The sequence below is a fragment of the Lissotriton helveticus genome, chromosome 4_1 (assembly GCF_964261635.1).
Source record: "Lissotriton helveticus chromosome 4_1, aLisHel1.1, whole genome shotgun sequence".
Lineage (NCBI taxonomy): Eukaryota > Metazoa > Chordata > Amphibia > Caudata > Salamandridae > Lissotriton > Lissotriton helveticus.
In genome coordinates this window covers 1,890,083,125-1,890,099,457 of record NC_136063.1, presented here as the reverse complement: position 1 = coordinate 1,890,099,457, position 16,333 = coordinate 1,890,083,125, and the positions used below count along the sequence as shown (strand labels likewise).

At 44.9% G+C, this 16,333-nt stretch overlaps 1 protein-coding gene across 3 annotated transcripts in view; it reads left to right on the top strand.

Annotated features, from left to right (window-relative positions):
* Positions 1-16,333, top strand: part of LOC144827735 (sodium- and chloride-dependent neutral and basic amino acid transporter B(0+)-like) — a 1,401,915-nt gene that overhangs the window by 270,661 nt on the left and 1,114,921 nt on the right. For all 3 annotated transcript variants that reach the window (XM_078685942.1, XM_078685941.1, XM_078685943.1), the window contains exon 4: positions 13,475-13,636. In XM_078685942.1, the coding sequence (XP_078542068.1) occupies positions 13,475-13,636 (162 nt within the window). The remainder of the gene's footprint in view (positions 1-13,474; positions 13,637-16,333) is intronic.

Here is a 16,333-nt window from a genome sequence, read left to right as displayed (position 1 = left end):
AAGGAAGGTATGCTTGCAAATAGTCTAAACCCCTGGACATTTGTCTGGGTAGCATTATAACCCATCATTTTACATCCGCAGTGTTGCTAAAGATAGAGCGCACCTTATACAGATTGGTAGTGTCCCTGCTAAATGTTGAAACAGTCCCTCCTGAACCACCAGCCCAGGTCTCCACCAGAAGTGAGCAAAAGCAACCTCAGACTGGTTTCAACAATAGTAGGTGTCATCAGTGAGGTTAAGTTGAATCCTGTGGCACAGTGAGCACCGCATCCACCTGTGGGCAGACCCTTGGCTACTTAGAGCATTAAATCACAGCCACAAAAGGTTTAAGGGGATGCTTGCAAATAGTCTGTACCACGGCTAATCACATCAGGTTGCATTCCAAACTATAATTATTGCCCTCTGTGCCATTCTAGACTGAGGCCCACCTGCTGGGTGTAGCTTCAGAGAGGTGGGTGTTTGAGGTGTTACACCACCCCACCCCCACCCCCGATAAATGTATTATTTAATAAAACGTTTTGTACTTGAGCTTTCCGTGGAACACTGTAGGATTCTCTTCAATTTCATCAGGGATTTTATAACATTCTGACAAAAACACACACACTAGTCTCTGTTTGGAAGGTCTTAAAATATGGTTATTTTTCAACATGCTGTGTTTCAAGTACCCCTCACAATTCGCACTCCTTTCCCTTTCCAATGGCCCACACCCCCCTCATACGCAGCTTCCCATATAAAGATCGCCATGATATGCTACCGTGATTGTCAGAAAATCTAAATATCAGGACCCCCAGTCTAACTGACCAAGCTACGTGCCTGCTCACCTGGTGCAAAACGGTACTGCCTTTGCTCCTTGTGGTAAAATTCCATCCTGAAATGCCATGCCAGCCCCCCCTTGCCCCCCCCAGAAGGGAACATAAGCAACCCCAGAATTGTTTCAGCATTATTAGGCCTCGCCAGTGAGCTATTGACTAAATCCTGTGACTTTGACATTTAGCAGGAGTATCCAAGGAAAAGGCAATCATAATTAGTCACCTACAGTATGAAAATGTATTGTTAGTTGCAGCAAATGTCACCTTGCTGGTTAAACTAAAAGGCATTCAGAACTCTGCTGCCAGGTTGATTTATAATGTACCTGCTCGGTCATCTTTGGCTCTTACATTAAACAAATTACATTGGCTGCCCATAAAAAAGGGCAAGATTCAAGCTCTATTGCTTGACTCGTAAGGTCTTTATCAGTCTCAGCTGTGTATCTCCGTTCAAAACGGAGTAATACTTGCCTTCCAGACAGTTAAGATCCTCTGATAAAGCCTTTCTGCAGTTTCCATGTATTCATTCTGTCAGATTTGAAAGTAGAGCTTTCTCACGTCTGGCTCCTCAACATTGGAACAATCTTCCTCTCTATATTCGCACAGTCACAATTTTATGAATTTAAGGACGCTGCTCAAAACATGGTTGTTCTAGACATTTTCTACCTGCCTGTTCAGGGCAAGCACTGAGATATCCTTCGTGACTGAGTTGTGCGCGATATCAAGTACATATAACATAACATAACAAAGCTACATTTAGATGACCTTACTTCTAGGCTATCTGTGCTATACCCTAAACAAGTTGAAATAAAAAAATTAAATGTTGCTCTAAGTTATTTACCGACGGATCCTGTGCATCTAATTCAAGATAATTAAGCTTAAAGAAACACCATTTCATTCTATGAATACCAACTGGCCCTCAGAGCAGCCAAAACACCCCCTGAAGTTCCAGCTGAGCTCATTAAACGTCAGTTAATCCTCTCCCACTGGAATATATTTTCCTTTAGAACAGAACAGACCTGGAGCCATCCACTGCATAGAGTCAACTACTCCGTGTCCGGCTTTTTTCTTCAGTTGTGCCTTTTCTGAATTTGACATTTTTCATCACCTCAATTCTGCTAATGTAAAGGGCTACACAATCAGCTTCAGACAAGGGCTAGATTTATGAAGGCAACCTAATTTCCTTGTTCACATTAAATTTTCCAATTCGAATTTTATGTATTTGTAATCACTCTTTTGTTTTCAATTACTTTCCATATATATATTTTTTTTACTTTATTTTTTATTTTGTTTGTTGAAAAGCAAAACATACAGTTGGGAAAAGGAGTCGTTAATGCATGAAGTATGCTCAATTGCGGGCAGCAAATTACAGCGATGGGCAGAAGGTATTGTATCAGACACACAGACTTACATCAACATCGTATATGTGCAAATACATAGGTCAATTCCAGTACAATCGTTAGGCGTGGGCTAGGCAATACAGTTATTAATGACTTGGTACTGTCCTGCCGTGTGAAAGGTGTAGTCTCCCCCATCTGCGTCCAAATCCAGATTGTAGTAGTCTATCCATGGCGTCCACATTTTTCGGAATTTACGCAGGCAACCCCTCGCCTAGTAAATCACTTTCTCAGCAACCATATATAGGTCCATATTAGACCTCCCTTCCGTGAGTGTGGGAAATTTTTGGGCCCCCCAGTACTTAGCTATGTCTCTTTTGGCTACTACTAATCCTAGGTTAACCAGCAGGAGCCTGTGTCGTGGCAGGTCGATGTCTGTGGGGATACCCAGTAGTAGTAATTCCGCATCTAACCCTAGTTGAGCTCCCAGGGTATTGTTCAATTCTCCCAGTATCTATCGTGTGCCAATAGGTTTGGATGTGTCTGCACTCCCAGAGGGTGTGTATGTATGTGCGCCGCTCCACATGGCATCTGAAACAAGTTGGATCCTCTACCCTCCTCATAGTATGTAGGCGTGCCCTGTCAAAATAGAGTCTATGGAGGTTCTTATATTGTATGAGACGCATGAATAAATTAAAAAAATTAAATATACTTTTAATATTTTTAAAGTTAATTAAATACATCATCTAAAAAAATACAAAAAATATTAAATACATAAATAAATAAAACTACTATTTAAAGTCCAAAAATAACTACAGTAATGAAAACATTGGATAGCGTAGAACATAAAATTACTATTCCCGCACCAGAAAATTCAACAGTAGGGAAAGCGTTAAATAGCGTAGGGGTAAAAATTACTATTCCCACTCCAGAGAGTGCAACAGTAGGAAAAACGTTGGATAGCGCAGGGGTAAAAATTACTATTCCCACTCCAGTGAGTGCATCAGTAGGGAAAGCGTTGGATAGCGTAGGGGTAAAAATTATTATTCCCACTCCAGAGAGTGCAACAGTAAGGAAAGCATTGGATAGCGTAGGGGTACAAATTACTATTCCCACTCCACAGAGTGCAACAGTAGGGAAAGCGTTGGACAGCGTAGGGGCAAAAATAACTATTCCCACTCCAGTGAGTGCAACAGTAGGGAAAGCGTTGAAAAGCGTAGGGGCAAAAATTCACATAATTAACAATTAATCAATTAATAAAAATTCATTACCAATTATAATTACATTAATTACCAATTAAAAATTAATTAGTAATTAATTCAAAATAAATACCAATAAATACATTTAAATATTTAATTAATTATAATGAAATTACTTTCCACCCTATTCCCCTAGAAACCCCCAACCCGCTACAGAATTATATTACGAAAAAATTAAATACCATAAAATTAATTACTTAAAATAAATTATAAAATAAATATACACTTTTCACACATATACTAACATAAAAAACACTTCAAAAAATTCGATATTATTAAACAATCGATATTAACTTACTTACCTCAAATTCGATATTTTTGTTGACTATATTTTGTCCATTCGATATTTTGTCCATTATATATTTTGAATTCGATATTACTGCAATTCACTTCGAAATTTTTGTTGACTATATTCTGTCCATTCGATATTTTGTCCATTCTATATTTTTCATTCGATATTACTGCAATTCTATATTTTTTACTTGATATTTTGAGTGTATACCAACTTTGTAATCCAGAGTAATCCACAAAGAGGTCTGTTATCCCTCCTTGCCCCCCCACTCGATTAACTATACAATAGTAAAACGAAAACCTCACACAAAGTGCTACCCCAGCTCAGTTCTAAGCCCCTTAATGCCAACTAAGCCTTGGGTAAGTCTTACTGTCTGTTGGCAGCCAGCTGGCTCAGGTTCTCAGTCCTCTTCACCATTGTTGGGTGGTTGTTTGTTTTGGGTATCCGGAGCCGCGGGGTTCTGCACTATTGATTCTAGTCAGATAATACTTTCAAGCAACCGGAATTCACTAGTCACATCATCTGAGTCCTCCCTCTCAGACAGTCTGATGTCATCTGATTGATTCAGGGATTGCGGTGGGCGTGAACGAATCAACTAATCTGCAGACTCTGACAGGAGCGTGTCCGTATCTCTGGGTCACTATGCTCTTCCTGGAGTACTCCCCACTGAGTTCCGGGCTCTCAACCCTCGTCGCCGACGTTTTTCCTTGGGTCTATCCTGAGATATGCCACCCGTTTCAGTGGTGGTTGTTTCGAGGCACTTGGTGTCGCCTGCCGTAGCTGTGGCCGTTCCTCGATCCAGGACCATGCCTCTTCAGGGGTTTGAAAAAATAACGTGGAGCTTTGGACAATAACCTTCAGTTTGGCCAGGAATAATAACATATATTGGAGCCCCAGTGCTCTTAGTTTGATCTTGACCTGGTCAAAGGTCCGTCTCTGTTTTTGTACATCACGGGAATATTCCGGAAAAACCATCATTCGGGTGTTCTCAAAAGCTGACCTCCTTTTTTCCAGGGTACCCGCAGAATTAAATCTCTATCTTGTAAGTTCAGAAAACTGGCTATCAGGGGCCGAGGAGCTCCCGGAGGTGGAGCAAAATTAGTCATTCTGTGTGACCATTCTATGACAAAACCGGTCGAGAATGGTGCCTGTGGCAGGGTATTTTTCAGGAAGGTCAAAAGAAAGTGCCCCGGATCAGACCCCTCTGTTTTTTCTGGAAAACCAATAAATCTCAGGCTGTTCCTTCTGGCCCTGTTTTCCGTGTCACCCACTCTCCAGGCCACCTCTGCCACGGATGTCAAGAGTCCTGTAACATCTTTCCGCGTGACATGAGAGACATCTTCAAGCTCTCAGATGCAGTGCTCATTCTCGATCACCTGTTTGGAAACTTTGTGGAGGTCGTGGCAAAGCAGTGTCGCCTCCGTGTGGACCTCTGCTATCTTCCTCTCCAGACTTTCTCTGGACTCAAGAATGGCTTGCAAGATGGCTGTAGTTTCGGGAGGAGGAGCGGCCCACCCTCTGCACCTAACGGTGCTGGTAGCACTTTGGCATAGCGGTCCAGTTTACCGTCAAGATTGTTTGGGTTCTCTATCTTTTGCCATCATGGGCGATCGTGCAGGAGTGGACGACCCAGCAAGTGATTTCAGTGGTTCCTCAATATATGCACCACCTTTCGACCCTTGGGTGGCCCGGTGACGCCCGAGCCATTGTGCAGACGCTGAGCGGGCTTGGAGACTAGTGTAAGGCTCCGAGGACGTCCTTCTTGGCGTGTCGGCCCACTAAGAGAGGCACCACCGCACAGCGTTAGTTAGGCCCACGAAAGACAGTTCCTGACAGTGATTCTGTATGTGCTGCAAGCAGGAGGAGCAGGTGCCCCTGGTTGGGCGGGTAGGTTTGTGCTGAGCTCCCAGTGGTCATTGGATGGGTCGCAGGAAAGCGTGGGGTCTAAAGAGAAGGGGACCCGTCACTGATTCAGTCCCTGAAGCACTGTAGCTGGGTAAGGCGGTGGTGTCCAGGGTGGCCGTGCAGGTCAGGATGGTGGACAGGTGAAACACAGCCACGTTTCGGAGCACAGGGCAATCAAAAGGGGTAGTACCTCCCCTCCACGGGTCACTCCGTTCCATCTCCCCGTCCCAGAAGTGGGACCTGTTCTTTGCCCACAAGGGTGGTGGCAGAATGTAGGGGGAATTGGTGCAGTAGGAATGGGCCGGGTTTAACAGAGGCACCCCTTTGCCGATCACGGTGCCGGGATCGTAGGCAGGACTCCCCCCCCACGCTGTTGCAGGCAGAAAATCTGTGCATGTGGTGGATTAACAGGGTCTGGCCAGTGCAGAAGGCAGATCAGCAGGGACCACAGGCTGCGTTATGTGGAATCCCGGGTGTGAGCCTAGCCCTGCCAAGTGTCATGCATCAGGCGTGACACTATCGCATTTCGGTGCTGGTGTCCGCATCACCGCACGAAATGCAGTTGTCACGCATAATTAGGGACCCCCCTGACTACCCGCCCCCAGGCATGCTGTAACAAAAAGCCTTGGAAGCTGCAATAGCGAGCTCAGTGTGCCAAGGTAAGCGTGCATGTGTCTGACGATGTCAGCAACTTATGGTGAACTGGAGTACAGGACAGCCTGGTGAATCAATATTCAACAGTACACCCAAGATGTATTTTGCAGCTCATAGTCGTTGTTTTTATGAAGGCGCGCTTCCCTGTACTGCCCCTTTCGCTGCAAGACAGAGCTTAGAGGCCATTCGGGAGGCGGGCGGCAGGTTAGATTTTCCTCCGGCTGCCCCGCTGCGTGTCTCAGCAGCTATCCGCAGCATAAACTCTGAGTGCGCTCCTGCCTACATTGCGCATATTACCCGGCGTTGTAGCCCAGACGGCAGCTCTCTCAGTCCATCATGGCCGTCAGTGCACTGAGCTAGTACGAGAATAACCGCGGCGTCCGTATAATTGATGCAGACCCAGCTGCACGTTCGTTAGCCCTGTCACTGGTCGGCCGCTCCTGGGACTCACTGGACTGGAGCCAGCCTTGAGAGGGCTACTATCAGAAGCGTGGCTCAGTGGTTAGAGGCGGCAGACCCGGAAGCTGAGATCGACCGTGGACCAGGGTTCGATTACCCGCCTCGGCGGGTCTTGGGCTCAAAATTCCACGGACTCGACAATTCTCGCTCTGGTGCCTACTCAACTCACGGGGTCACACTCTGCGACTCTGGGCAATAGCTTGCTTAATCTCCACTACGGCCCCTCGCGGCGGGATGCCTGGCTTTCACCTTGTGGACACCCTGCCGGGGTTTCTCACAGGGGAATACCAGGACGGGTTCCCTAAGCAAGCGCCGGGACGCTCACGGGCAGCTGTGCGCTTTACAAGTCCAGCACATTTACATTTACATCACTGATGCGTCCGACAAACTATTACGGTGGCCATCAGTGGCTCACGGCCTAATTGAGCCTGCAGCCACTTCCTTGCAAAGAGACGCTGCCTTAGTCATTATTGGAGCCCTCCTTGCCGCACTCCTTGGGATTCTGCTTCCGGCCCCGGCCCAAGTAAGTATCAGCCTCTGTAAGCTTAAGTTAACATAAAGAATCACAGCGCTCAATCAGGAAGCTGCAACAAATTTTAAATAAATCCTACATTGTGATGCCGTGATGACTGGGGCCTGAACTCCCGGGACCGCAGCGGCCGCGATGGAGCCCAGAGCAGGTCAGTACACCACTTATTCACTGACTGTGAATCATTGCCGATTTGCCTCCGCTTGAAGAGTTGTTGTGGCTAGGACTGGAGGCTTCCACGGCCGAAAACCAAATTGTCACTCTGCACAGTGACAACGTATTCACTCCAACGAGCATGAGCAGGTGTTGCAGCACAGACAAGCACTTAAAATCACTTGCTGTTTGCTCAGTGCACACCTTTATACTTAGGTCAGCACGGACAGCTTTCTCACGTCCTGTGCCTGCCTGGTATCTAGTTGCACTCAAATGGTATAAAAAATGGCTTCATTCCGAGCTGCCTTCCTTGCCCCTATACTCAAGCAATTGTGCAATCAAGCAGTCTGTCTTTGCTTGAGGAATGACTCGCTAGCGGACATTACTGTAGTTTAACTGAGAGGGGGGTGTAATAAGGAGCTGTGCTAGTTGGCTAATGCTGCATGCAATTATAGTGCCCAGTGCCCGTCAAGACAGCGATATTTCTAGCAAAACTTGGCTGTCCCGCCCACCTTAACAGTGCTATAAGGTTACAAGGGAAGTGCCCTTCAATTTCTGATGCTCTGCTGCAGTTTTAAAATCTTTTTCTAGTTGCTTCAATGGATGTAAATTATGGTATTTATATCATGCTTCCCTCTTCTGCGTTGTTTTAATTTGCTTGTGAGTGTGTCACTCATGGTCGTTGAAATGTCACTCATATTTCTTCTGAAATAATGAAAATGTCACACATAGAAATCTGAAACCTTGCTATGTGAGCCTCCCTACATGGTGAGGGCACTGTTTAAAAGCATGCTGCTCCCGCGCAGCCCCTTGGCAATCTCGATCGGCGCCCCACCACAAAGCAGCCGGGTCGCAGAGACGGGGGCGCCGTTGGGGGCCATTGCAGGGGAAACTCACCGCCTCTCCAGTCACAGGACACGGTGCATCCCAGCAATCCCCAGGCACCAGTCACCAGAGCTCTACTCCTCCAGCTGGGGGACTCCTTGAGGCCGTTTCCGCACCGCAACGCCTTCTGTGCAGTCCAGAGCAGAGACCTGCGATCCGGCATCGGCGGGTTCAGCTGTGGGAATCGTCCGGACAGTATTGCAGACGGGGTGTAACACCGGCACTCGCGCTCCTCACCGGCAGTCGCGAACACTCCAGAGAGACAGCAGGATCCCTTCGTGCCAGCGAAGACTGCTGATGGCGCTGTCGGGCAGCAAGGCTGTGTGCGGCCGCTAGCTCTGTAGTCTCTCTCAGCCCCAGGGCTCGGAGGAGCGCCGCTGGTCTGGGCTCCGATCCTGATCAGGAGGGAGGAGACGCCACGGAACAGTCTCCGATTCAGGGCAATGAAGCCTCTGTGCGGTGTACGCATGACACCAACGTTGTCCAGAGCCCAGCAGTCACCAAGGGCTCAGCATGGCGGCGAAGAGAAGCAGGATCTCAGTCAGGGCCAGCTGAGCTCACAAGCAAAGCGGCTATCGGGCAATAACCACGCCACACGCCAAAGTGGGGTAAAAGGCAGCTTTATTGGACAGGTAGGCAGAATAATAATAGTGCATACATATCATATACATACATTTCCCCTCTAATACCCCCCTCCCCTAAGCTATGCCATCCCAAAGCTCCTCCCCTAATGCCTAACTCCGTCTCCTGCCTACCTCTTGTGTCCATCTACTCTCCCCTTTTTCCCTCAGCCCAAACCTATTCCTAATGCCCCAACCCTTCCTGCCTGTCTTGCTTCCCTCCAAATCTGCCACCTGTCCAAGCGACGACAAACCACTATACAAAACATTATTAACAGTAAAAAAGGTATAAAACAACAATAATGTACAATTGCGAAACATAAGAGGGTGGGAGGGAGGGCCAAAGAATTCAGCTCCCTTCGGACCCTGTGAGGAAAAGGCTGCCTCAATGCACGATGACGCAGGAAAGCCGGCTCTCGCGCCCTGCACCACCTGTGTGATTAGCGGTGACGTCAGAGTCAGCCTCCGCGTCTCGCGCCCCTGCCCCCTAAACAGCTGCTCACCGGCACGAGGCGAAGGGCGTACCAATGTCTGAAATCGCCCGGGGTGAACACTCTGCGAATGTCACCCCCAGGAACCCACTCAGCCATGTTGCTGGCCATGCCCCTCTCGTTTTTCAATTAATTTCCAGACGTCTGTGTCTTTTTCCATTAGGTTCTTTTTATTAAATATCCAATTCCATCAAACTTAAAACAGACCCACCCAATGCTTTGTATCACTTATAGAGACTTCAACAGAGCAATTTATTTCATGCTCCTTCTCAAAATTCTTTTTTTCCATTCATTCCCTATTTAAATGTCTAGGCTCCGTTCGAGCAGCCTTTTGGCGTGTGTGTCCTGGTCCTATCTGATCCTACTTTTATTCCTTTATTTTCACCTTTGATCTCATTATACTATATTGATGCTAAACGATTACTCTTTTTATAGAAACCTTTATCTGTTATTGAATTAATTATCTCTTGGCAGCATGTGATGTGTTTTTGAAATGTGCATCCCACCGGACCAAGGACACCTCCGCCAACTTACAGCTTGATTATGAATATAAATTGCTAAATTTAACATCTAGTGAATTTACATCTAGAATTCATTGAAGGCCATTTTCATGATATGTCTTGCTCACCTAAGTAAAACGCAGGTGCTCTAAATTGTGACAGATGTGCCCACAAGAGACAGATCTACATTCAGAAAGTGAGAGTTTGCAGATGTTGACGGGGTAAGTTTGTTCTACTGTCAGAACCATCCAGATGGCTTAATTGTCTGGGCCATACCTCTGGTAGGGTTCAGAACATACATTTCCGCATGGGATTGCCCACTGAAAAGTCGTCAACATCAACTAAGTCAGAAATCTTGGACATTTGTCATGCATTTCCCTTTCTGAATGCACTCATCAACTTACACCTAAAACCCAAAGGCAACCATCCCACTCACCTAAATGACCATGCCCCCATATGAAACCCAAATGGCATATACATGCACTGCACAACCGGGCCCTTTGATTTTGTACATCATATGCAGTTTCTTCACTCCTTGGTTTAATTTATTCTGTGCAATGTTAGTCTAAACATCATAGGCTGTCCCATCCTAGACCACCTCTATCTAGACAAGCTCTTGTGGGCGGTTAGGCCGTACTTGCGAGAGAGAGGGTCTGACTAAGTGCCTTTCCAACTCTGAAAATTAATTTTTTCTTTTGATAAATGATTCATATTAGTATAACATACTTCATTTCTAGTCATTCTATGTGGATTTTGTTTGTATATAATGATTTTAACTTTGAAAGGAATCATTCGGATGCATAAGAAAATAATAGGTGGAAAAACATTACACTGCAAATAACATTAGTGTCGTGTATGAACTGTTTTTAGTGCCCAGTTATGGCCATGGAGGTAACTAATAGGGAACTGTTAGATATGGCTTTTTCAGTGGGTTCTAGCCCAGACTTTTTTCTTTTTGGCTATAGGACCCTGGGTCCTTTACCACTGCTAATCAGTGCCAAGGGGCATTTGCTCCATGGGCAAATTGTGTTTATGGCTTGCTGTTTCCAAGGTTGGCTATTTAATTTACTTATATGTCCCTAGTACAGTGTACTGTGTGTGCCCAGGGCCTGTAAACCAAATGCTACTAGCAGGCCTGCAGCACAGATTGTGCCACCCACATAAGTAGCTCTGAAAAGGTATCTCAGACCTGCCACGGCAGTGTCTTTGCGCAGTTTTAAATTGCCATGTTGACCTGGCAAGTGCACCCATTTGCCTGGCCCTAAACTTCCCCTTTCTTACTTGTAAGACACCCCTCAGGTAGGCCCAAGGTACAGGGTGCAGTGTATGGGAAAGGTAGGACATGTACTGGTGTGTGTGTGACATGTCTTGATAGTGAAATACTGCCAATTTGTTTTTTCACTTTTGAAAGGCTATCTGTTCAATAGGATAACATGGGAGATACTTTGTAACATCTTACAAGTATAACTTGCCATTGTGACTGGATAGAAAGTTTAGGCTCTGTCAACTCGGAATTTAATAGCACATCTTTTAGTAAATATATCTTGTGTGTTTAAAAATTCCACTTTTAGAAAGTAGGCATTTTTAACCATTCTACGTGCCACTGCCTGTTTGTGGATTGACCGTCTGGTTTTGGAGTGACAAGGGCTGGGGATGTGAATTTACTGTAGACAGCCACTGCATCCAGTATTGCCACGCATCGCACATGTGCAGCAAGTTTTTCCGATGCATCCCCGCAGACCAGAACCGTCTTGAAGTTGATGTATCTATTGCCCCATACAGTCTGGATTCGATGCATCACTTCTCCAGCATGCAGCCTCCCTAAGGACTCAGGAACTGACTCATCGCTTTGTTTCTCAAAGCTTCCCTTCTCTGCAGCTGTTTGCAGCTGTTTGGCTTTAAGAATTTCGATGAATCTACAGGTACTTTGTGCAAAGTCGCGCATCCATAGTTTCCTATGGACCAAGCCTTTCAAAAGCCATACTCTTATTACATGCATGTTGAATTTTTGTCGTTTTGGTGAGTTTAGATAGAGATACTTTATTTTTAAACTGGGGGGTGTTCATTTGTGGTGTCGGCACTGTATTATTGTTGTGTTTTGAGAGCTAATACTTTACCCTACTTGGACAAAGGTAACTACCTCTACCAACTAGAGATCCCTATTTCTAACAGGAACAGTCAGAGAAACAGTTTTTGCACCCTTCTTGCCTGTTTGATTTTCCATTTCACAATTGGCTGTACAAAAATGGAGAAGATGCAATTTCGCACTCTTCTCCTGTTTGATGCCATTGTCGTTTACAACTATTTCCAAAAGTACTCGCAGGTGGGAATGCTTGTCTTTCACCTGTACACGGATGGTCTAATGGTGATTGCTGTGCTAGTGAAAAGTGCAAAAAATGTCTCATGAAATAGTATTTGTGTATGGTATTCTGCTGTACTTTTGAGTGCTTTTACTACCTTTACACTTTTAAATCGGGAATAGGGAATACGCGTGAAAACAAACAGCAAAACCATTTTCTGCACGGTAATACTCACAGCTAGATCCTGGGATACATTGTCTGTTCAAAACTCGTGAAGGACAGCAATTTGCAAATAACAAGTAATGAGCACAAAGTGAAAAAATAAAAGCAAAAGTGTTTGTGCCTGGTTTGAACACCACTCAGAATGCAACCTATAGTGACTGATCACATCCATGGCGAGAATCCAGCATTTGTAATCTTGCATTCCAGAAGTAACAATAAAGTTGATATCCGTAATTCCAGGATACAATACCTGTATGTCACAAATTGAGCACATCTAAATGGGAAGTGAAATAGCTGAAGTTGTGGTTCCATGCTGAATCCTGCATGATTTTCCTAAGTAGCGGACCTATTTTCCACATGCTTGCCTGATTTTAACAGGTGCTGAAATTGGGCCCCAGGTGAGTGTGCAGCTGCAAACAGGGTGCTCTAGACACACAAGCTGCGTTACCACTGAGTGAGATAGATTAGTGGGTTGACCGCTTGCCATTGAGAGCTGTTTGTGAATTTGAAAAGCAAATTGGCCAAACGTCTCCCTGAGAATCCCCCTAGATGTTCTGAAGGTAGCTAGCTACCCATAGTTTGAGATAATAAAGGGAGGTGGGACTTATTAAGGCTTATGGCTTTGCTCACACCTCAATAGGGGTTAATTTTTGACCAATGAAAAGCAAGGGTGGTATGTAATCCCCTTTTAAGATTTATATTAACAATAGATTTCATAAGCTCAACGCAAGTGCTGTGCAGGCACAACCTAAAAAGCATAAGCTACAGTTTTCCAGCCGTACTTTTAATTCCCCATTACGTCAGTAATGCCTGTTTTGGGTCAAATCATGAATTACTATAATGTTTTGAATAGATAAAAAAAATGGCCCCTGTTCACTTTACGCATCGCAGAAAAAACGTTCCTATTATTACGACCTATTTCGCCAATGTCCTTTTGTTAGGAACAGGAACATATTTTTAGCCAATATTCTAACACTGTGTCTAAGTTGTCCATGATAATGATTATTAATATCTTGTTATGTGAAATTGTTTGCACACTGACTACATTTTCTTTTCTTGCAGGAGTAGGAATTACTATGGTCATTGTTTCTACCCTTGTGTGCATCTATTACAATGTTATTGTCGCCTACGCTCTCTACTATTTATTTGCCTCTTTCACCAAGGTCTTGCCATGGTCTTACTGCTTTGAAGGGGCAGAAGGAGTTTGCAGCACACATCAAACAGGTACTTTTATTTGCTAATCCTTTTAGTAATCATAATTGAAGCAAGTCTTAAATATCTTTGAATCTGAATTTGGTCATCTAGGGGCTGAGTCACAAAAGCATTTCTAAGCGTGCAAAGCTGTACTCCAAGAGTACTCATTTAGGTACTCTACGTGCATGTGTGAATGGGCCCTGAAACGTCCTGCTCCCTGCTAGTGAATGTACAAAGAGGGCACAGTTGTTTCGTTGTTTCTATTTGTCCTAACTGCCTATGAATATTCACATTGTATTCCCATTTCAGATGTTTGGGGGCCATTCACATGGCAAATAAGGTTTTGTAAAGATAAGTCCAGGAAACTACGTCATGAAACTGACACAGATTACGGTGTTCTAAACCGCAGCTTCTGTTATGGGAGAATTCAGCAACTCTTTTTTTTTTAAACAACTGTATTTTACATTAATAGCTGTGTTTACATATTACAATAATGCTCAAAGAAGTCCTTACTCCAAAACAAGAAGTAATTTTGCAGCTGGAATGGCTAGATCTACATCTGCAAGCATTTATAAAAGGTAACCTTGCAAGCATAGAACAATTTACTTCACAACAACATAATATTATGTTAGAGTTCAATCAATCAATCAATCAATCAATCAATCAGGGTTGGTGAAGCATAGATACTCATCCAAGAGGGTCTACATGCTCCGGGGTGGGGGAGGTGTGACTCCTTTGAGTGCTGGTGTCATCTGAAGAGCCAGAACTTGAGGTCCTTCCTGAACTAGAGCATTGTAGGTGCTTGCCGGAGGTGGAGGTCCTTCCAGGCTTTGGTTGCGAGGTAGGAGAAGGATTTTCCTACTGTTCTGGTCTTGTGGATGCATGGAATGGTGGCCAGAGAGAGGTCAGCTGATCCGAGGTGTCTCTTGGGTGCGTGAAAGGAGAGGAGGTTTTTTCAGGTATGCTGATCCACTGTTGTGGAGGGCCTTGTATGTGTGAGCGAGCAGTTTGAAGGTTCTTCTTTCAATGTGGAGCCAGTGGAGATCGCAGAGGTGTTGGGTGATGTGGTTGTGACGGGGGTTGTCATGGATCAGTCTGGCTGTGGTGTTCTGGATAGTCTGGAGTTTGCGAAGTAGTTTCTTGTTAAGAGAGGGTTGCCATAGTCCAGTTTGCTAATGATGAGGGCGTGTATGACTGTTTTTCTGGATTCCTTTTGGATCCATGAAAAAACATTTTGAAGTATGCAGAGGGTCTTGAAACAGGCAGAGGATACTGAGTTGATCTGGCGGTTCATAGTGAATGACGAGTCTAGTATGATGCTGAGGTTTTGTGCGTGCTTCATTGGGTTGAGGGGGGTTCTGAGACTCAATCTCAGTGAGTGGTGGGGATTGTCACTACATGCAATAACTACTAGAGAAAGGTGCCCCCTGCCTTGCTGCTAGTGTTGTGCATCAATGTCCTAATTGGTTGCTTGGACTGTGGTTGTCCGAACACCGGTGGACCTGGTGAGATAGTGATCTATCCCCCATGGGGGTGAATAGTGGATGGATTGTGAGGGCCTGCAAAGGTACACAGTGCCTTGCACCCCTCTGCGACATGGAGGACTGCACCTGCTGGAAGCGCTTCATCCACTGGAATTGAGGTGGCTGGGCATATTGGTCATACTGAGATGTAATACACAATATGTATGAGTAGAGAGAAGCCTCCAGATGCTGCAACAGTGTGGGGTTTGAACAGGTTGTGCACAGTAGGCACTGAATGGCTGAAGAAAGGAATAGCTTTTTGGCTTCCTCGCAAGGGCTACCGTTAAACATTGTTGCAGCTGAGTGGTGCCCATGATCCACCTGAGGGTATAATTGACTTTACCTAGTAGTGCCTTGATGTAAAAATTGGTGAAGGGTAAATTGACAAGGGGAGTACAGCAAGCCAAGATGGATCAGTTTGCATATTCTGGAAATGGTGATGGAGATGCAATTATGTCAGTTAAATCAATACGGGACTGCTGAACACAAATACTTTCTGGTATTGAAAACTCTAAAGCCAACCTTGAAGCAAAAGTAGACACTATCTCTACAGAAGTCAATTTATTGATAGTGAGTCTGTGGAAAGTGGGAAAGAGATCCTTAGCGTTTGATCTGTCAGCCTTAGGGTCGTCTTCTGCCAAACGTTTTGGCTTACTTCTCTGTTTTTACTGATCTTATTTTTGTCAGCCACAGGGCTTTGTGCATTTTACCACTGCTAGCCTTTGCTCTCTCCCTAATACATTGTAACATTGGTTTACATCCCAATTGACACCTTTAGTTTCCTTGTAAGTCCCTAGTACAGTGGTTCTACATGTACCCATGACCTGTACATTAAATGCTACTAGTGGGCCTGCAGCACCTATTTTGCCACTCCCTTAAGTAGCCCTTTAAACATGTCTCAGGCCTGCTACTGCAGCCTATGTGTGAAGTTTAAACTGCCATCTCAAACTGGCAAAATATATTTTTGGCCAGGACTAAACCTTCCTTTCAAATACATATGTCACCCTTTAGGTTGACCCTAACCAGCCCATAGGGCAGGGTGCAGAGTATTTAAATAGTTGGACATGTATTTTAAAATTGTCACTACTGGGAAGCCTACTTCTTCCACAGGATAACAGGGAGCTCCCTTATTACATTTAGTAGGTAATAACTTTTAATTGGGAGCATGTAGGAATGTCAAGTTTAGTGTCTAAAAAATTATAAT